Source organism: Anopheles nili, chromosome 3 (genome assembly GCF_943737925.1).
Source record: "Anopheles nili chromosome 3, idAnoNiliSN_F5_01, whole genome shotgun sequence".
Taxonomy (NCBI): domain Eukaryota; kingdom Metazoa; phylum Arthropoda; class Insecta; order Diptera; family Culicidae; genus Anopheles; species Anopheles nili.
In genome coordinates this window covers 37,115,158-37,137,419 of record NC_071292.1, presented here as the reverse complement: position 1 = coordinate 37,137,419, position 22,262 = coordinate 37,115,158, and the positions used below count along the sequence as shown (strand labels likewise).

Here is a 22,262-nt window from a genome sequence, read left to right as displayed (position 1 = left end):
TGAGATTTTAGAATTATAAAGTTGTGAAATTTCGGGTGCATGTACTAAAAACATTTCGTTTTGTATTGAACTTCAAACTAATTTTATGAATTATGATTTTTTATCAATTATACTCGAAATAATACAGCGCTTTTTAGTTAGTCATATCTTTTATCCGCATATCTTTTGGGTCAGTTTTTATCCAATCTAAGGTAATATCGGAAAGGAAGCTATATATATTCATGGAATGCATAGTACCGCAACCGCGTACGATATTGATCACATTATTGGTGAAGCCACTCGCAAAAAATCTGGTATCTATTCTTTGCCATTGTAACAAAAAATTTATTGCGAAAAATATATTGTGTCAAATGCCAAAACATTTGAGCTGTCGACCTTTATTTTACGACAGTTCCGTCTCGCGATACACATTTTACCTATGTCTTGACACAACCTATGTCTTGACCTCAGTGACAGAGGAAACATTCGTCTTCATCGACAGTCTCGTTAAAATGGATCGATAACACTGTCAGTAAGATCTAGTAGAAATGTTTTGCCTATGGTTATTTTGTATATTTGGTCCTAAAGTGCTCACTGGTTGCGTTTCAATATTGTTGTTTACAATTTTAGCATCTTTAAGAAATACCAGTACTCGAGTGTATTTTTGGCAGCCTTTAATAACGATTGCATATTTGTAATCATCATTTTCAAACGGCTTTTTAAGTCTCTCAGTCCCGGTTTGAAAAATACCATAACGTTGATCTTTGATTGAATTACGAATGTGGAATTCCAAATTTTAAATTACGAATTTATTGAAGTTCGCTGTTATTTTTTACAATAGGAATTATTCTTTACTAAACAATATTTTTTCTCGCTACAAGGGATACTGTCTCGGCCTGTGGGGGGCTACACCCTATGGCTACGAACCAGGAGTAGTTGTCGTTCTTTTCGACGACGTGCTCTTCTTTGCGTCTACGATTTTATGATTATTTTTGAGTAACTAATGTGAACAAGTGATTCGCAGGAGGTGTATTTTCTTGCATTGAGCCTCACTGGCCGGATGCCTCACTGGCACTATTTTACGGAAGTCGTTAGAATCTGACACTGCAACTACCATTGCGTCATTAATGTAGATAGAAATCCAGCCTAGACGTGGTTCTATTGGAAGAAGTGCACTTCGAATACGTCTATCTTAAAACCTACCTGTAATGATGGATCAAACGTCGTACCCATTCATACTTATCGGATAAGTGCTGTTCATCCAAAAACTTGACGCGTGTTGGAGCCTTATCTCGCTGCAAGGCCATATTTTCACTTTGTTTTTTTTTTTTCAGTTCTGCAGTAAATCTTATCGAGGCCTCAAAACTCAAGTTCATTTCCCTATCATAGTGGGCGTTTTTCTCTCGACACAGAACATAACGCTGATGAAATTCTGTTGGACAGTGGCGATGTTCCTGTCGAAACGGGATGAAGCGCTTTTCTATCAATTTAATTGAATTTTCACCTGAATGCGGTGATCTCTTATCTTAGCGATGGGTAGATTCTCTTTTAAGAAAATTACTATTTTTAATGAGTTCAAATAGGTATTGTTCAATCATAGTTACTTGCGTTATCAGAATCACCTTGAAGATTGGCCAAAACAGAACGTTGTTTCTGTTCTTTGCATCATCGAGCAAATTATGGAATTTTTCATTTTCTTGATTTTTCATTCTCGTAGCAACGGTGAGTTTTGCAGAACAAAAACCGAGGGTTTCCTCCAAACAAGGTAGATTGAATTGCGCCTGGACAAGAATGTATTCCATATTTGTAAGTTTCTGCAGCAGCTCTTCGATTTGCTTGAAATACACAGTTTTCTTGATGCTGCTGATGATATTTCTAAAAGTGCGTTTTCATGCGTTATATTCTTTGCGCTTAATGCGTCCACGAGAGCTTTCATTATTGCAAACTTTAGTGGGAATTCTTTATTTCGTTTTTGTACGTTGATGATTTTCTTTTTATACTTGGTTTCTGTTTCACTCATTCGATCATTTGATCTCTTGATTGGGCTTGGGCAAATCAGCGAAACGCTGTTTCAAACTTATAAAGAGTCTGAAAGGTGCGTTGCGTTTCACCAAGATCACACGTGAAAGTGCGATTTACACCTTTTCGAGCGCAAAATCGCTGTTTAGCAAATATAGTCATAGATTGTGCAGTAGCTAACCATATCAGACTGCCCTTTCGATTTATTGAAATTATTATTTATTGTTCGTCCGATATTGATTTATTATTTATTATTATTTATCGTTCGTCCGTTATTGTTAATTATTTATTCTTCGTCCGTTATTGACGGTATATGAGCCATCCTTCATACCCGGGGTGTGAATTACCATGCGATTTACCACATAGACCGTGCATCGTGCACTTGCGCACTGTTTCATGCAGCTGCTAATTTGAATTTGGTGTCGGAATTTCTTCTGATACTTTAGCGCACAAATATCGATCGCTTCCGACGAATGATGGTACCAGAATCACGCGAGAGTCAGTTCGCGCCAGACCCAGGCCCCGATTGACGTTTCTGTCGCTATAGGTTACCGGCGCGTTCAAAACTCGTTCCGACTCTGAAGAGCGCTCCAATGAAGCACTGTTGGTGAAACGTTTATGAAGCCGGTACGTTCCTTGCCTTTTTGCAAGCGTAGCTTCTGTTCGGAGATCCGGTGCTCCACGTTGTCCATACCGCTTAGTGTGCTATGGTGTTCCAAAATTTTCAGCAGTGTTTATCATCATCCTTGAATATTTGTTTTCAGAAATTTTGTTAAATCAACAAACATCATCATCTTTTAATTTACCGTATAACGTATTTCAAACTGTGATTACACTTTTATTACGCTTTATTTTACTGCTCTAATATCTCATTGAAGACCCATTTTGAGCAGAGTGTTTGACAGGAGCCCAAGGAAAACCTTCTATTTGTCGTGTAAAGGTTCATAAGACGTGAATATCTGAAACAAGTGCCACTATTGCTTCATTAATGAGACAGAAATGTTTGGTTGTTTAGAAGTCAAACCCTTGATATGTATAAGTGCCGCGCGCATATGCTTGTACGGTATGAATATTGCGTAGGCGCCTGTCATTCGTTCCATAAAATAGTATACAAATTTCGTCATCATCATCGTCATTTATATTAGAAATATTAAGAAAGCAATTTTGTTCAGTGCTGTTAGAATTCATGTTTTTTTTAAGATTAGAAGTCAACTTTTCTCAGTGTATGACAAATTACAGTCGCAATACGTTCAGAACAATTTGTTCGATATGGCAGCTTAGATTACTGTTCTGTGAGATATGGCCGATCAGCATTTATATACGACAATTGTAAAATTGAATAGGGTCAATGTACACAAAGTATAATTTACAGTTTGGTCTGTTCGTCACACGTCTGATGAAAAAATTCAGTGCCCCGTAGAGTGAAATGCATCAATTGCTTCAGACTGGGACACACCAAAAAATTCTGCAAAGATGATAAAAGATGTGCCAATTGCTCGAGTGCCTATCATGGAATATGCCAATCGGTACCGAACTGCCTAGAATGTGGAGAAGCTCACAGCACCTTAGACAGAGATTGCCCCTTCTACTTCTTTGATTTAATTTGAGAGATTTTGTGTCGTGGCTACATTCATCTTTAATGCCCTTTCTGCCTAGATGAGGTCCAAACCATCAATACAATAACAAATAGAGAAACTCTCGAAATAAGAAGAGCCCAGGGTCCAACAGGCACAAAAAAATTACTTTAAAAACATTCAGTTAAACAGTAAACGCCAGATTCATTCAACCACTCTCAGCCAGCCCCAACCATGCTACATCAGACAGTCCGAATAAAAAACTCAACACTCATCGACAAGAACAAGTAAGATTAGCTCAAATAAATACTAAACTAAGAACCGAAACGAAGAACATTTAGTAGGAAGAAATTATCCCGTCGATCGACAAATATCACCAACGGTCTGTCAATCATTAAACCCACACCATCATAGTCATTGTGTCGGTTCCTCCATTATCCTTCCACACATACGGGACAAAAAATCCTTTTGAGCATCTTCCTCTCGAACGCGACTAACAGGGTTTGGTCAGCTTTGCACAAGGTCCATGTCTCAGAGGAGTATGTGAGTACTGGAACTATGAATGTTTTATATAGTTTCAGATTCTGCCGTCACGACAGGTATTTTGAGTGAAAAAGTTTCCTCGGGCTGTAGTATGGTTGGCTGGCTGCCAGCACCCTTGCGCGTAGTTCAACTCCAATGCTATTGTTGGTGCTGACTTTTAACCCTAGATAGATGAAGTTTTGAACGACTTCAAAGGTTCGCTCACCTATCTGTACATCACCTTTGCGTAGATTCACATTAGTATTTTTAGCAAGGTTGCTGACGGTGCCACCATCATTTTGGTTTTTGCCTTGTTACTGTTATATGCGGCTTTGAAATTTATGAAGAGATGGACTGATTTCAACTGCTACTCCGTTATTTTATTCAAGTTCTGTCGCATTGGCAAAATCTGGTCAGCGGTTGATTTTACATTTAGGAATCGTGTATTCGATGCGCAGTTCTTACGTTCCGTCACAAGTCTACATTCGTCGTCGCACCAGCCAGATTTGGTGTTGCCGCGACGTGGTAGTATGGATTTTGCACAGTTCACAATCTTAGTTTTTAGAGCGTTACACCGTTCGCTCTTAGTATTGTATGGAGTTGCTGATAATAGAGACTCTCTTAAAGTGGATTCGAATGCCTGTTGGACTTTAGTGCCCTTTCGGGAGCCCGTGTTGAACCGGTCTTGAAATTTTTCTCTCATCCCCGTTAGCGTGGGAACGGGCGATTCTGCAACGTACCACTAAGCCAACCAAATAGTGATCGGAATCTGTAAGTTCTAACGTTTAACAGACTCGACTGTCTTCGGAGGCCTATCAAAACGTGGTCTTTCTAGTTGGAAATGGCTGCATCTGGGGACACCTAAGTGACTTTATGGATGTCCTGACGCGCGAACTTCGTACTTCCCACAACCAGATCACTTGCTGCTGCAAGTTGGACCAATCTGTTACCATTGTCATTACTGTGCTCATGTAGACTGTGATTACCAATGTATTGGCGGTACATTACTCTACATACGCTACCGACCTTTGCATTGAAGTTCCCCATGATGATTTTGAGGCTATGCTTTGGGCACTGGTTTATGGTTTTTGCGAGGTGGCCGTAAAAAGGTCCTTCTTCTCTTCATCCTTGTCTTCGGTAGGGGCGTGAACGTTTAATAGGCTAATATTGAAGAATTTTCCTTGCGTGGGCAGGGTGCATAGCCTATCATTTATGGCCTTGAAGTCTATCATTTATGGCGATGATCTCGGATTTCAGCCGCGGATCTACTGCGAAACTCGTTCCGAGCATATGATGGCAGTCGTGGCAGCTGTAGTATGCATGGTAGCGTTCATCACCACGCCTGCTTAGCACACCATTCCCTATCCATCGCATCTCTTGTAGTGCGACAAGGTCCATGTTCAGTGTGGCAAGGGCGTCATCTAGTTGCTTCAAAGCTCCGGCTCTGTGCAGAGTGCGTACGTTCCATGAGCAAATTATTATAGTCCAGGGGCGTTGCAGGATTCGGTTGCAGTTGAGTCCAGTTCGAATTATCTCTGTTTAGCTTTATGTAATCAGATGTTGCTCGAGGCAGGGTGACTGGCCCAGCGCTCAAGCTCTCAGAACCTCTCGAGGGTCTCGGGCAGTTTTGTGTAGCGTCTAGTTGATGATAATGAAATGATGATAATATTAAATATAACAAATCACCAGATAGACGCGAATATTACAGAAGATTTTAATGCCCAGCACGGAGCATGGGGAAATCTTTCTGCTGATACTAAAGGAAAATGTTACTGAACCTTATCAGTACCACAAAACCATCCCAAATGCTGGTGGTCGAAAAAACTCCATCAGGCTCGGTGAAACAAAAAATTTGTCAGCCAGACATTCAATAAGTAACGATCATTAGAAAATCTAATCAGGTTCAAAAAGATACAAGCGCATCCACTGACCAGCCCTGGCTAATAATTCGAAAATGGCACGGTAAAAGTAATTTCGCTCCCAAAACCAATATAGCCTTTGAGTTAAAAATTAACTTCTCAAATTCACAGCATCGAAATCAAAGAATTAAACTGAAGAAAGTTGCAAAACATCCACTCAAAAAAAAAATAATAATAATAAATGCTACTTCTGGTGCTGACAACATATCATAGAAGACACTATGTTTTCTGAATTATAATAATACGTCCCAAAATGATTAACAATTAATGGAATCAACGAAATGTACAAAATTAGACAAATCTCAGCCAAATTGAAGAGAATTAAAATAGTAGCTGTGGAGGAAATAGGTAAAGACCCTCATAAAACTGAAAATTTCAAACCCATTGCCCCATACACCACACCATTAACAACAATAATATAAGGATCGTACAATATGCAGACGATTTCACTATGATAGAAGCAGGCCAAAATACCAATAAACCACATCAACCCGGAAAATGCTATTCAAGCGCACAGGGCTGTATTAAGAGGAAGCTTAGAATACAGGAGTGGACTATGCTAATAAAATCCGTTTCAAAGATTTGTCCACGACCCCTCATCAGTCCATCAGAAGGGTTACAGGGTGTAGTAAATGCACACCCAATAACAATTGCCACCGAAATACCTCTTCATATCAGAAGAATATTCCTTGTAGCAAAGAAATTGGCCAAATTTGTGGCCCACTCTAAACTCTACAACAGTATTTTAACCAAACTACTAAACCAAAGATAAAACGCACATAAACTCTGCACATGAAAATATATACCTTGAGCTTGAAGATGCGTATCAGGCCATTGCCGAATTGGAGTTTAATACACACTCAAGCTCCAACATCGAGTTAAATATCAAAACAAGTTTCCCAGGATTAATTAATAAAAAAATCACATCAACCTAACAGATTTTAAACTACTCACATTAAGTGCAATAGAAACATACCCAAAAGAAACTCGAATCTTTTTTTGACGACAGCAAATATCGAAAGTCTGGGGAATAGGCATTCACATAAGGAAACACAATCAAGAACACAATTCACATAAGGAAACACAATCAATATAATATAGCCCCCAAACTAAGAATCCCAACCTTCAAATGCACTACCGAACTTTATGCCTTCAAGGAAGCTGGAAATTGCAAATAAGAAAAGGCTGATGCAACCCACCGTGTTTACGGATAACAAAGCATTATCCTAAAGAATGCAACAACGAAATTAGTGGTAGACGAGCCTGTCTCCTATAAAAATTTTATATTTCTGTGATAATACCCACACAAAAATTCAATGGATTCCAAGGCCATGTGCGGGTAGAAGAAAATGAAACGGCAGACCTTCTTGGCAAGGCAGGAACAACCTGTGTACTAGCATTAGGAATAAAATTCTTCAAGAAGACACCATTTGTGAATTCAAAAACAAAGCACAATTAGAAGTCGTCAATTGGTATACAATCACGTGTATGTTCAAAGTAAAAACAGAGAAAAAATACAACCGCACGTTTTAAAGATAATGTGGCAATCAACCCTGAGAACAACGGATATAAAAATGCTAAACAGACTGTTAAACTCCTAGATACAGACTATTTTACTGTGATAAACTGATATATAGAGAAGGAATGCCATAAGTATTAACGAAAAATCGTTTAAAAAAAGGTGAAAAAAGGTGATATCAAGAGACTGAAAGCAGTGTTACAATTCATACAGGAAAACAGAATTATGTCCTAACACACATACACAAAGCAGAGAAGGGAAAGAAATAACCAAAGAAACGTACACTATTGTGTAAACATCTTGGAAAATAGCAGACAAGCTGTCATTGGCACACTGATTCAGAAAAGGATAAAATCCGCGTAAACAAGCATTCAAATCTGTAAGAAAAGGGGCATAAAGCCTGTAGCTTCCGGTCTTATAAATAATTTTGTGAAGATTCGCTATGAAATTTGGAGTACTACAGAAGATCCCAGGAGCCTAGACTTGTACCGTGTTAAACCCTTAGTATAGAAAAACAAGAAGAACAGTCGAAGTTCATGAAAGTGTTGAAAATATTGCTTTTGTTTAAGAACGCCTTTCGTTTTAATTGTAGGTAAGCAGAACAAGCTAACTAGTACCATTCAATAATATAGCCTAGAATATCATTGTTCTTTAAAGGCGCGGGGAACAAAACTTGTAAAGCAGTGTATTAATTGTTGGCGGGATATAAAACATGTCCACTGTACTTCATACGTTTTGTTGTCGATTGTGTTTGCATGATGGTTCCATTCATCAGCTTTTCGATATATTCTCCGTTATGGGGCTAAGAAAAAAAGTTATGGATGTATTTCATGTCAAGGTAAGTTATATATTATAAATGTGGTAGTATATAATGTGAAATGATAAAAGATAAATTGAAACAAACAATTTTTGTTCTATAAACAATTTTAGATTGATGTCACCGATGAATTCACCACTAATATATGTTGTTCTTGTTTTGAAGAGACACTAAATCAACTTAAGCTATATCAGCAGTACAAGGAAGAGCATCTCAAAATATTATCGAATCAAAAAGTATTAGCTGCGAAATCTAAAAACAGTAATTGCCACGATATCGGTACCTCTCTCCAGTTATCTGACAGATCACTCATGGTGGCGAACAAAGTTTTACATTCAACGAATATGCTTGTAAACTCTCCGACAACAGCGTCATGTGGTGAAAAAACCGAAAGTACTGTCGGCATACCAGCCCCTTCTTCAAAAAATAAGAAGCAATTGGATAAAAGAAACGTTATCAGTACAAGCAAACAAAGTATCACTCCTGATGTAGGTGCAAGTAAACTGGACGATCTAAGAAGTGACATGTGCAATTTGCCACAATGTACAATTTCAACAAAATGCAAGTACCCTGACAAAATGTTTAACGAAAACCGTACCAGAAAAACCGTTGATGTTAGTCTAACGTATAAACAAAAGAGACATACAAAGAGAACTAAACGATTGGTAAATCAATCAGAACGAGAAACAAGTACGGTTGCGGTCGTCACAGATGATTCGATTGCAGTACAGCGAGCCATTGTGCCAAAAGAATTATCAACGGATGCAAATGCTAATTTGCATAACTCAAGATTTGAATCAAGCACGCATACTGTTGCCGATGCGCAAGTTGTAGACTCTCATAAAGCATCGATGAATTCCACCATAGCACACCAGAAAGGCGATTCGACTATTCAGTGTAGCAACAGGGGTTTAACAGATAATGTGCCAAATACAATAATTAGACAAGAACAGAACCCAAAAAACGTGCCTGTAAATTCAGGTGCAGTTTCAGAAAGTTCAGATTCTGTACTGGTGCCAACGATCGTAGCAAATGTTCCATTTGGGCAGCAGAATATCACAAATGGCAACTCAGCTCATTATTCTTCTGCTTCTTATGCAAATTCTAATTTAGCGACTGTGTCGTTGGAACCTCAATTGACTGTTTCACCAATTGCTGAATGCAATACCTCACACTGTATTCCTAATCAAGAAACAATAACAGAAAATCAGCAACGGATGGTGAATACTAACATCACCAACCAGTTCCAACCGGCGTTTTCAACATCAACAAATTGTGGTCACAGTACGATTGTACATCAGAAAGGCGAAACGACGGTTCGGTGCAACAACAAGGCTTTAATTGATAATGTTCCAAATACAATAATTAGACAAGAATTAAACCCGACAAACGTACCTGCAAATTCAACTGCAACTACAGAAAGTTCAGATTCTGTACTGGTGGCAACGATCGTAGCAAATGTTCCATTTGGGCAGCAGAATATCATAAATGGCAATTCAGCTCAACATTCTTCTGCTTCTTATGCAAATACTATTTTAGCGACTGAAACCTTTCATCCTTTTTTGAATGTTTCGCCAATTGCTGAATACGTCGCTTCAAACTGTGTGTCTAATCAAGAAACATCAGCAAAAAATCAGCAACCTACGGTGAATACAAACATCTCCAACCAGTTGCGACCGACATTTTCATCATTAACAAAACGTCGTCACAGTACTTATATACGAGTTTCCTCCAACTTATTTGATGAACCTCCGGAAAAAGCACAGTTCGCAATGTTGAAGAATAATATCCTTTTAAGTAATCCTGCTGCACTAAATGACCCTGTTCCAGAATCAATGGTAAAGGATCCATTGGCTTTGGATAATATTGTCGAAAACACCTACAATAAATTAAACAAATCTGTGTTCAACAACACTATTGGTGGCAGTCAAATAACACATAATAGTGGTACAAATAGAACCATTACCATAAATCAAACATCTTTGAATGCCGATACAAGGACACGTCGTTGCTTTATGTGTAATCTCTGTAACAGGTATTATTTAGCGACTTCGGGTTTAAGAAAACATGTACGAAACATTCACAATATGGTGTGTACCGATTCTCAATATTCCACTGTTTTTGATGAAAACATTCTTCAACAACTGCTAGCACGAAGTAGACGGAAATCCGTTGCAGCTCCGGAAACTCTAGGCACTTCTGACACCAATCGGTTTATAGATTAATCCTCTACGACAAGTTACATCGATATACCTATACACATTATATTTTTGATAAATAAAACTGAAAATTTTTATGTTTTTATATAGATATAAAAAAGTATGTAATAACGCGTATCGCTACATTGAATACATCAATCCGATGTGCACCAACTACGTACCAATTATTGTTCAAAATTATCACGTTCCATATCTCCTTCTTAAATGAATCAACAACCGTTGTACGGTAAAGGAAAGCCAGACTTTCCAATACTTGCAATTTTTTTACGTAGCTGATAGTTTAGGATTTTTCTACGTACGGGGGAAGCTGAGTTGGGGTTAGAACCTGAAACCATTCGTGAGTTATTACCGTACGCTAAAGCTAAAAAACAAATCTGCTTCAAAAATCAAACCCGAAATGTACTGGCTATAAAATCCTGGCTCTAGTTTACCAGTGTCGAGATTAGAAAGTCAGCTTCCAGCATTCGATCCAGACGGACGCCTGAGTTATTAGTGCGATTCGACAAAAGTGAACAAGGAAAAAAGTGAGCCGCTCATCGTCCAGGGATGATCGAAAAAAGAAGAAGAGGAAGAACTCGCTTTCACCAGCAAGCGAGTTCGCTGATTCGGCGGTCATTGCCCTCGTGGATAAACCTCGAAAGGACACTCTGCAGAGCGACGATACCGACGGCCGCTCGATTATCGAGATGGAAGAGTTCATCAAAGTACGCTTTCGTGGTAGTGAGCGTAAAGCCAAAGTCACTACCACCGAAAAATCTGCTTTTAGAGCTAAAAGCGCGTCCACCACTACGCTTAAAAGCGTGTTTTTATCACCTATAACGGTAAAAACCAATAACTATCATCAGCTCCGAGCTGATTTGACCGACATCCCGGGATTGAAATTTCAGTCCATTTGAATGGAATTCAAACTCCACGTGAAGCAGGAGGTTACCCATACAGTCCTTCTAACTACCCTAATGGCGGCTCGTGTGGAGCATTACACGCACGATAAGAGGGGTTATCAGCAATTAAAAGCAGTTATCCGTGGACTCCCGGTAATGGAGAATGATAAAATTTTTGGCGACCTTCAGGTCCCTCCAACTTGAACCATGTGGAGTCGGCTCCACCGAGAAAACAAGCAGGAGCAATTTAACAATAACTGCCTGTATCTCATACATTTCATCAAGGGTACCACCACAATGGTCCTCAAGTCGATTGGAGTGGTCGATTGCTTACGGGTACGATAGGATACGTACCGAGACCCAAAAGGCCGACTCACATTGTAACATGCGCAAAGAATGCGTCCTTAACGGAGTCAGCCCGGGATAAGGCTCACAGCGACTGTCACCTCAACTGTTCTTGTTCAACTGTTGTCATGACGTCAACTGTTTGCAGCGCGATCGTTATCACCAGATACGCCAGTAAGGGTCAACGGGAGGTCGACAAAGTAAAACAGCCGCACAGAAAGTGCTACCTCTGGTTGCCATCTCCTCTATGGCAGCATTCCCCGACCTGAATGACCTAAGATGGCTGCCCATTCTGCTGCAGACCCCAGACTGGCCGCCTCGACACCCAGCAATAACTCCACTCTACTGGATATATCCACCCTGATGGACAAATGCATCACAATCATGGAGCGGTTGGCTGCATGCTGCACCCGCCAAGAACAATTCGCCGTCATATCGGAGCACGCCATTCGCTATGGATGATGAACTTAAAATCATCACCTGGAACGCCTGCTCAATCAGGAAAAAAAGGGTCGCTCTTATTGGAATTCCTCGTTAGAAATCAAGTAGACGTGGCACTGATAACTGAGACTCATTTGCGTCATTGTGAAAGCTTCTCTCTTCCCAACTGCACCGTACTTTGCCTGAACTGTTCTGATCCCAGCGCTAGAGGGGGAGGAGTGCCTTTAAACATCCGCAGCGGTTTACGCCGTTGCCGCACTAAAACATCCGCATCATTGAAGCTCTTGGAGTTGAACTTCTTACACCATCAGGGGGCATTCAGCTTGTGGTCGTCTACTGTCCTATGCAGTGTCGGCGGAACGACGGTACTGCTGCTGCCTTAAAAAGGGATCTTACCAACATCATCTAACTCTTGGTTGACTGTTGGTGGTGACCTTAATGCTCGGCACCGACCTTAATGGAACAACGGCAGAAACAACTTCACCTGAGAACTGCTGTTCACCTGCGCTGAAGAAGGGTATTTCTCCATTCACCATCCGGATACACCAACACACTAGCGTCAGGTACTGAAACAAGTACTCTGGACCGCTTCCTGAAAAAAAACATCAGTATGAGCAAGCCGGAAACTCTGGATGCGCTAACCTTCGACCATTTTCCGGACGTGACTGTCATCGACTGTGCCGTCCCCAGAGAACTATTTTTCTGCTGCAAGGACTATCACAACGTCGATTGGGTGCGCTTCGGCCGAGTGGTAGACGCTGGTATTATATTCCGCGAAATCCATTCCATAGAGCAGACAATTAAGCAGGTTGAGTCAGTCAGTATCAGAAAAGTCCCAGTTAGCAGTAAAATCTTAAATCTTGACCTAATTCGAGAACGAAACCGACTGAGTCGTCAGTTTCAACGCACTGGCAACTTGGACAGCAAGAAACTAGCTTTAACATAGTCAAGGCAGATTTCTGCCTGCGTTGAAGAAATGCGCAATGAAAATTTTTAGATTTGTTGAAGGGCTTGATACCCGTTCTCCTCCATTCTGGAAGGTAGCCAAAGTTCATAGGCAGAAACTAAGGCCAATTCCGTCCTTGAATATTGATCGGATATTGGTTATCCCATCGGAAAAGAGTAACACTCTTGCTGACTATTTTGTGCACCAACGGGGAAGCACTTTGGCTAGCCCTCACGAGACTGTAGTGGCTGCCACCTTAAAACGTATAGATAATATGGTATAGGATTGCCGAGGTTCCCCATGACAGGAGGATAATAATATCTGAAATCCACTTAGCGCTGAAGCAGATTAAGAACATGAAAACCCCAGTTAAACAAATTCCTACCACTAAGCTATTTTCCAGACAACTGGAAAATAGCAAAAGTAGGGCCTATCCTCAAACCCGGCATAGATCCGATGCTCCCTATGAGCTATCGACCTATCAGCCTGCTACCAACACTGGAGAAACTTTTTGAACGGTTCATTCTGAACCATCTTCAAAAGGTAGTATCCGAACTCAATATTATACCATCGCATCAGTTTTTATGTCGTATGGGGCGTGCCACCTATCGGACCAAACTGCATGATTGAGCGACTAGTTATGAGTGACTAAGAATGAGCGACCAATTTGTGTTTTCCTGAGTCGTGGACCTACGCTATCGGACATCGTCGGACACGACGAGTTGTCTCGATGACAGTTTAAAATATAAACAATTTTGAACGGGACTGTATTTACAATAACACTATTATTTCATAGCAAAAGGAGAAATAATTAATTGAATTTTTTTAGATTTGTTTTTATATAGAAAAACTAAATATACAAACGAGTTCAATAAGCACCACGTAAGTTTTGCGTGTCCATTACTCGGACCAAACCAGCAAGCGAACTCCATACATTTTTTGACAATTGATACACTACTGACTGTACTAAATAAATAGTACTTTCACGCGGTCCGTCGGAACGGTTGCGCAGCAACAATTCGACAACGTAGGGCATGATGAAACGATACACAAGCTAAACGGCTTTGTTACCCCAAACTACCTTTTGAAGATCATCAAAAACAATGTCAATCATCGAACATTCAGAGTGGCCTTACACTCGGTTCTATCTTATGCTCTGGCCAGTATCTGTTTGCAGACGACACTGCCATTGCCGTGAAAGGTAGGTCCCTAGTCCTTGCTTCTAAACAAGGCTGAGCATTGCCTTGATGGTTTCATCAAGTATGCCCACGATTGGAAGATAAGAGAATTATATTCCCACATAGAATGAAGCAAAAACTAAATCCAACCAAGGCTTTAAGGTTGAAAATATACGGACCCAAGTAGTGAAATACTTAGGGTTAGTAATAGATTACTAGGTTAGGTTAATAATAAATAGTAGAGCCAAATTATGTAAGCCAAATAAGCTGGCAGTCTATGAACAAATTCTGCTCCCAGCAGCTACGTAAGCCTCTTCAGTGTGGGAGCCATCCGCACGAACCAACAGGCAAAACATACAGGTAATGCTAAATAAAGTACTACGCATGATCGTAAATGTAAACAGATTCACTAGGAACAGAGAATTATATCAACAAGCAGAAGTAGTCTCGCTAGAAGAATTTTTAATAAAGAAAACCTTTAAGATGAAAGAAACATTTGCAGCATCTCCTTATACTCACATAAGAGAACTTATATCTTCTTAGACATAGATAAATGTTAGTTAGTTGTAATACGCTATCGTAGTTTTAGATAGGTTGAGGTAGAATTAAGTTGATTAGGCAAAAACAAAAACAAAATCTGTATACTTTCCACACATTTATTCAAATATACAAATCACCGAGCCGCCGTAAAGGTAAAATCATACTCGTACCGAACAGTACCAGCTGAACAAATGTATCCGTTATATCCAGCAATGCATTTATGTCCCTATTTAATATAGCCAATTGAGCGATATCGGTTATGTCGGTGCTTTCGTCGATGGTAATTGAAACCGTCACAATATCTTTCACTTTTTTTCAGCTGATTGTCCAGATCAGTTGCAAGGTCCGAAATTTTGTCGGCTACTGTGTTTCTGAACAGGCTTATTAAGTTCAATAGTATGCATCGTTTGACGAATTCCCCTTCCGTGAATGATTTTGATGAGATAGCAATTTCATTTGCTGTTACGTAACTAGCTTTCACTGCACCTTCACTAATTTATTGCGGATTGACAAAACAAAATCGCTGTTTTTTCAATTTCAACATCAGTATCCATTTATTCTGGATATCATAAGATATCCAGAATAAGTCGGTAGCTGACTTTATTTTCAGGAAAATTGACATCCAGAATCAAAATTCCACCTTGCATTCACGGTGACTGTTGCTGAGCGGACTCTCGAGCAGGCCCCTAGCAAGAGAGTATCGCTGGCAGCAGCAAAAATATTATTGTACGGGAATCTGCCCGAGCAAGGTCTCGCACCGTTGATCTCCAAAGAGTTTCCAACCTTCCCGCTAGTTGTTCCAGCTACCGAATAATTCGGGGAACCCATGCTGCTGAAGGGGGAGATCTGGTGTTGGACAGTTCGGATATGGGCAGAAACCCGGCGTGAGAAACAACCGCGTGCTGTAAGTGAGGAAAGCGTTTCAATAAATGAAGAACCTCCTCTTGTATGAGCTCTTGATTGAATCTGATTTATTTTCCACACATTTGAGCTTATATACTAATGGTCAAGGTATTTCCCACGGATTTTTTGGTTTGGTTTGGTTTGGTCTAAAAAAAAATTGGCCAGTCAGCGGTTTGAACATCGTCCCAGTGAGCTGCTTCGTCGAATGGTGTCATCGTTTGTAGTGTGTTTGCTTATCTTGCAGAGGTGTCAGTTGTTGTTTCGTTGTTTGCTAGTTGCTGTTTCTTGTAAACTCGATCCATATTTTTATGGCTGATGCGCTTGTTTTCAGTGTCATGTATCGTGCCCGCTCATGCTTATATGTTTATATCGGCCTAACGATAACGATCCTTCCATAAGTTACAGGTAATGCCTATTATATTTTCAAACCTACCCGTTGCGTTCGCAACAGTGACGGCATGTGTTTTTACATGTAAACTTTGGAACGATAGAACAGAACTGACGCGGTTGTCAGAATGAAATGGATGAAGATATTCGTGCGAGCGATTTTCAAATTTGAGCGCAAATTTGTGTTCATGTTCGTGATCCGCTTAATTCTTGCTTTTTCTACATTTCCTGTCCATATGGTCTCCAGAAAAACGCGCGCATTCCCGGAATTAATTTTGACTTCAAGTGGGATTATCACAGGGTGGTACCTAAGCGTAAATTGTGTATATACACAACAAATTCAAATTATTTTCAAGCTATACCACGAACCAAGCCAGATAATAATCGATGTACTTGTAATTCCATTGCGGGCCGTATGTTTGACATGTCTGATCTACATTGACGCGATCGCAGCTCGGAATATATCAATTAACACACAGAAAAGATGGAATAATTACGTATGCAACAGCAATCTTTGCAGTATATCAAACATATAAACAGATAAAATACCGGGTGAACTGTGAATGATTAGAAAAAAAGGGATGGTAACGACTTTTGAATGAGTCATGGCTTAGTCATAGTATGAAACGGCTGAGCAGATGATATTTAAAATAGCCATCCAATATAACTTATCATAAAATCAACAAGTTATGAAACAAATATAGCAACATGTCGTTGGTGCTCATTGCAACCGTCGTTTCTACATTGAAAAAAAGAATACGACTTACGTTTCATCGAAAAACTGCGTGCGGTGACCAGTAACTTGTAGTAGAGCTGAACAACTCGACTATGCATTTTAAACTCGCATCTGACTTTGATACACAAACAATTGCCAACAACAATAACAAATCTGCAAAATAATCAAATTACTTTAACATTTCTAAAGTACAGAAGATTGCGACAAATGTTAACATAATGATAAACTAGAAAAAATTGAAAATTGATAGTCAATCATAAGTATAGATATTCATTAAAACTATATATTCTACCAATTTCACAACGTTTCTTGAAGTCTGGGTAACAATACAGTAACGAATTATTGTGAAAGCTCCGGATGCTCGATTCGTATATAGAACCTGAGGCTAAGCAAAAAAAGCAAAAGAAGATGATGTTGAATCTAGCAGGCATGAGTCAATGTGTGTTTACTAACATTCATCGTTGGTTCTAATCTAATACACAGTGATCTTCTTTGTTTGCTTTTTGTAAAGCCTGCTGCAGCCTAGTTTTATCGATGACAACAAGGAACTAATGAGGTAAGCATCTGTGATTGATATGTGTTGGAACGGTTGCTGAATTCGATCTCGGTAATAGTGAACAGAGCATTTGTGATTAGAAACCAACTGAATGATGTCGAAATAGTATCACAGTCAATTTTGTTTTCCAATAATTGTTTGTGGTATAACTTCTTATATTGTTTTCAGAGCATCCATTTCTTATTCTGAGCGTTGAAATTGGTGGATTATCAACATCTGCATATTTTATTCCAAAATACAATCACATCTTGGTAGCTTATATTTTGATATTATCATCGATTTCTAACGCAAGTTGGACATTTGCGATTAGAATGATCGCTCAAAATAATGTCCGTAGTACGAACAACGATCCCGTTGAATCGTCCGAATCTTCCCCAATCACGGGACGCACGAATGGTGTGGGAACATCTCGTCTGATCCGACAATTTGGTAGTTTGTTTTCATCGCCCGCACAAACTAATGATCCTGCAGGATATGTTGAATTCGGAAGTATTACTGATCCTGTGACAAACTCTGGTCGAACGTTGGGAACGTTTGCTGGAGTGTTTTGTCCTGTAGCGTTATCGATGTTTAGTGCTTTGGTGTTTATTCGAGTTGGTGCGTATAGCTACTGAAACGGCACATATATATATTTTGAATGAGATTCGATGTTTTTTTACATGTTGTTTCTGTGTTTCGTCAGGTTTCATCGTTGGTAATGCTGGCCTGTACGTTACATTACTGCAGTTTATTATCGCTTATGTTATTCTGCTCTTCACCGTTTCCTCTGTGTGCGCGATATCTACAAACGGCGCCGTAGAAGGCGGTGGTGTGTACTGTATGTATACGCCCACTCGTATTAGCGGACGGGTTTTTAATGTGTTTCATGGTTTCTTTTTAGTCATGATAAGTCGCACTCTTGGCCCAGAATTCGGCGGCTCTATTGGCACGCTGTTTTTTCTGGCCAATGTAGTGGGCTGCGGTTTGGCGATATCTGGATGTGCTGAAGGTATCATACAAAACTTTGGTCCTACCGATGGTACTGGAAGTGGCTCTATTCCGGATGGTCGCTGGTGGCGTTTCCTATACTGCAGCTCTATCAACACACTGATGCTAATAGTTGTTCTGATTGGGGCGGAAATGTTTGCGAAAACGTCTATGATGATTCTTGGAGTGGTGGTTATTTGCTTGCTCTCAACTTATATCAGTTTTCTTACTCAAGGACCAATGGAAGTCGCCATTCCGCATGAAAACAGTTTGGTGAATTTTACAACCGCCCATTACACAGGCTTACAGGCAGATACACTGTTAGCAAACTTGGCCACCAATTACACAAAAGACTACACCTCAAATGGAAACCAGGTTAATTTTGCGGTTGTATTTGGAGTACTGTTTTCCGGTGTCACAGGTATCATGGCGGGAGCTAACATGTCCGGAGATTTGAAAAATCCATCTAAAAGCATTCCAGCGGGTACCCTTTCTGCCGTGCTTTTTACATTCTTGTGCTATATGGCACTTTCGATATTGATAGCCGCCACAACGACAAGTACGTTGTTACAAAATAATTTTTTGTTTTTAGGACCAATCAATATTTGGCCAACATTTGTAACTATTGGCATTTTGACGGCAACCTTTTCAACCGGATTAAGTAATTTGATCGGGGCAAGTCGTGTAATGGAGGCGCTAGCGAAGGATCGTGTGTTTGGCCCATTGCTTAGCTTTGTCGTAAAGGGTACCTTCAAGAGCAATCCAATCGCAGCCGTGATTGCTAGCTGGGTTTTGGTAGAAATTATTTTATTGATCGGTTCTTTGAACACAATAGCACAGATCAATTCTGTATTATTCATGCTTGCTTATTTGGCGACAAACTTAGCATGCCTTGGCATCGATATAACAGGAGCACCAAATTTCCGTCCAACATATAAATATTATTCATGGCATACTGCGTTCATCGGTCTTCTTGGAACAGCTATAATGATGTTTGTCATTAATTCCATCTATGCCTTGTCCAGTATCATTCTTTGTCTTCTACTGGTCATTGCTTTGCATTTGTTTTCTCCTGCCGCTCAAGGTGCACAATGGGGCTCAATTTCGCAAGCACTGATGTTCCATCAGGTTCGCAAATATCTGTTAATGTTAGATTCCCGAAAAGACCACGTAAAGTTTTGGCGACCGCAAATGTTACTTCTTGTCTCTAGCCCACGTTCATGTTGTCCGTTGCTACATTTCGTGAACGATATGAAAAAGGGTGGCTTATATATAATTGGACATGTTAAAGCTGGCGAATTTGTTGAGAACGATTCGTCGAATGATCCTACGATAGAAGAGTACACGCAGTGGCTTTCGCTGGTGGATCACTTGAAAGTTAAAGCCTTTGTTGAGTTGACTTTATCTAGAAGCGTACGCGAGGGGATACAACATCTCATTCGTATTTCTGGAATGGGAGCTATGAAACCGAACACAGCCATTCTTGGATTCTACGATGAGGAACAATCGAGGGATTTTTTTGAATTGTGAGTGAAAGTAAAAATTAATGTCCAAATGAATCTGCAAAGAGATTGATCAAACATTCTTTATTTATATATTGCAGTGAAGATTCACCATACAAAACGAATGAATTCGATGGTAACGAAATCAAGCTGTTTCCGTATCGAAAGAGTGGTGAAACGAAATCTATGGGTGTAGTCGAGTACGTGCGAATCATCGATGATGTGTTGCGGATGAAAAAAAATTTATGTCTCTGTCGTCATTTCCATCGATTGGATAAGCAAATGATTGCACGAAATAACCACATTCGCTTCATCGACGTATGGCCAGTGAACATTTTTGAGCCGAAAAATGAAGATCCATTCGATGTTGTCTCACAGTTTATGATGCAGCTAGCCTGCATCATTAAAATGTTGCCAGTTTGGAAGAAGCTTGAACTTCGAGTATTTCTATGCGAGTCTGAGAGCATTCCAGAGAATAGGTAAGATGCATTACTGGTGATAATAGAATGATGAAAGAATATGATATATCGAATATTCCACATAATGTATTAATAGCGCCACCTTTGAACGTCCTGCTGAACATAGGCTGGATCAACGATTGAAGTTATTAAGAATTTCTGCGTCAATTCATAAAGTAAGCGATCCGGTAAAAAGTTGAATATCCTGTAATAAATCCACGCTTATATTTTCAGATCCCTGAGTGGAATAAGGATATTGATTTTGCGAAACATCGTAGCATTTTAAAACAGTTTACCGGAAGCAGTGATAGTAATCAAGTAATGGCCGAAGAAAACATCAATCGTTCTAAGTTATACATGCAGAGGTAAGGAATGCTAATGATTACTATTATATGCCATGCTTAAGCATGACTTTTCGTTTATTTGCTTAAGTTTTGTAATCAATCCTTTTCTTTTTTCCATTTTACTGTTTTTTTAAATGTTTATCGTCAGAATCAATCAAATTATACGAGATAGGTCGAACGCAACGGCTGTGACATTCATGTACCTTCCTACTCCTCCGGCTACGCCATCCGTGGACTTTAAAGAAAAGTGTCACCATTATCTAGATCTATTGACTGAACTAACCTTTGATCTACCACCCACTATCCTTGTGCATGGCATAGATGCCGTGACTTCTACCACTCTTTAAGAGGTATAAAACAAAAGACCTGTTTCATACAAAATGGTGTGGAGTAGGCAGCGCAAAACTAGGTGTAATTGACTGTAAAACACATATTGTAGTTGTTAAACATACAACAGAGAATATTTAACACAAATATAAGTATTTAGAATTTAGCATATCCATGCAGTTTAATACAAGTATAGTGTAGATCATATTTTGAGTTTGTTAACACACGGCAATTCAATGGTATTGACATTGCATTGAAATCCCTATTTATTATTTATACCTCGAGCATATCACTGACAACAGTGAATAAATTTATGAGTAATGTCAGTAGAAGAAAACATTTTACTGATGATTGGTAAATTATCCTCTAACTTGTTCGATTTACACATGTTTATTAACAGGCGCAGCATTCCTACGTGACAACATAGCCTAACAGCCGTAATAGAATTTTTTTTATATACTTATAATTTAAGTAATTGGTATAATTTTCGAAAGTCCAATATAATTGTCAACTATAGTATTCACATTGATCTGAAAATAAAAACATATTTCATTTAACTAAACTAATTGAATAGAGAAAGTACAATCGTGAATTTCATTGTTGAAAATGATTTAATTTTTCCAAATATATATGGACAAAACGCGTCTGAATCCAAACAAGCTGATCTGCAGCCGCTTAAGTAGACCGAAAAACGAATTTTTTTCTATTTTTATTCAAACAAACCATTTCTCTAAACAAACAGGGGTTTCGGAACTCTCACAACAAAATGATACTGAACTAATGAAGTGCGGCAAGATCATTAAATCGTAGCAAAACTTACAAAAACTGGTTGCTTATGAATCCAGATAATAAACACCTGAAGTTTTTAAGTCAAGCGTCATTCCTATCTGTTAGCGTGAGGATTAGTCCGTTTACGAGCCTATGGCGAGGAAAGAATTGAAATTCAGTACTGAAAACTGCAGTATCAAGATGTGTTGCAGTATCAAGACGGAACGCTAGTTCGTTACGTTGTTTATTCATGAAGTACTGTTTTGTTCCTTATTTTCCTTATACATCTTTGTTTTTAAGCTGTTTACTATGTACCTATCTAAAACCTATGTACAACAAAATTTATAAATCCGAATCAATTTTATTATGTGAAGTTCTCATCATGTACATTGACGGAGGTATTTTTTGCGATTCGT

General features: G+C 39.4%; 1 protein-coding gene across 1 annotated transcript; it reads left to right on the top strand.

Moving 5' to 3' along the window:
* Window positions 1-17,792: 17,792 nt before the first annotated feature.
* LOC128723002 (solute carrier family 12 member 9) lies at window positions 17,793-21,607 on the top strand. The gene is made up of 7 exons (XM_053816704.1): window positions 17,793-18,078; window positions 18,164-18,298; window positions 18,362-19,973; window positions 20,051-20,428; window positions 20,505-20,583; window positions 20,642-20,772; window positions 20,900-21,607. Exons 1-7 carry the CDS (start codon window positions 17,793-17,795, stop codon window positions 21,096-21,098), a joined length of 2,820 nt encoding a protein of 939 aa, XP_053672679.1. The 3' UTR covers window positions 21,099-21,607.
* Window positions 21,608-22,262: the final 655 nt, after the last annotated feature.

Excerpts from the sequence above, each read along its gene's own strand:
- LOC128723002 (XM_053816704.1), top strand. The coding sequence starts at position 17,793 with ATGATCGCTCAAAATAATGTCCGTAGTACGAACAACGATCCCGTTGAA. Across the intron at positions 19,974-20,050 it reads TCGAGGGATTTTTTTGAATT|TGAAGATTCACCATACAAAA; the intron begins GTGAGTGAAAGT and ends TATATATTGCAG. Across the intron at positions 20,429-20,504 it reads GAGAGCATTCCAGAGAATAG|CGCCACCTTTGAACGTCCTG; the intron begins GTAAGATGCATT and ends ATGTATTAATAG.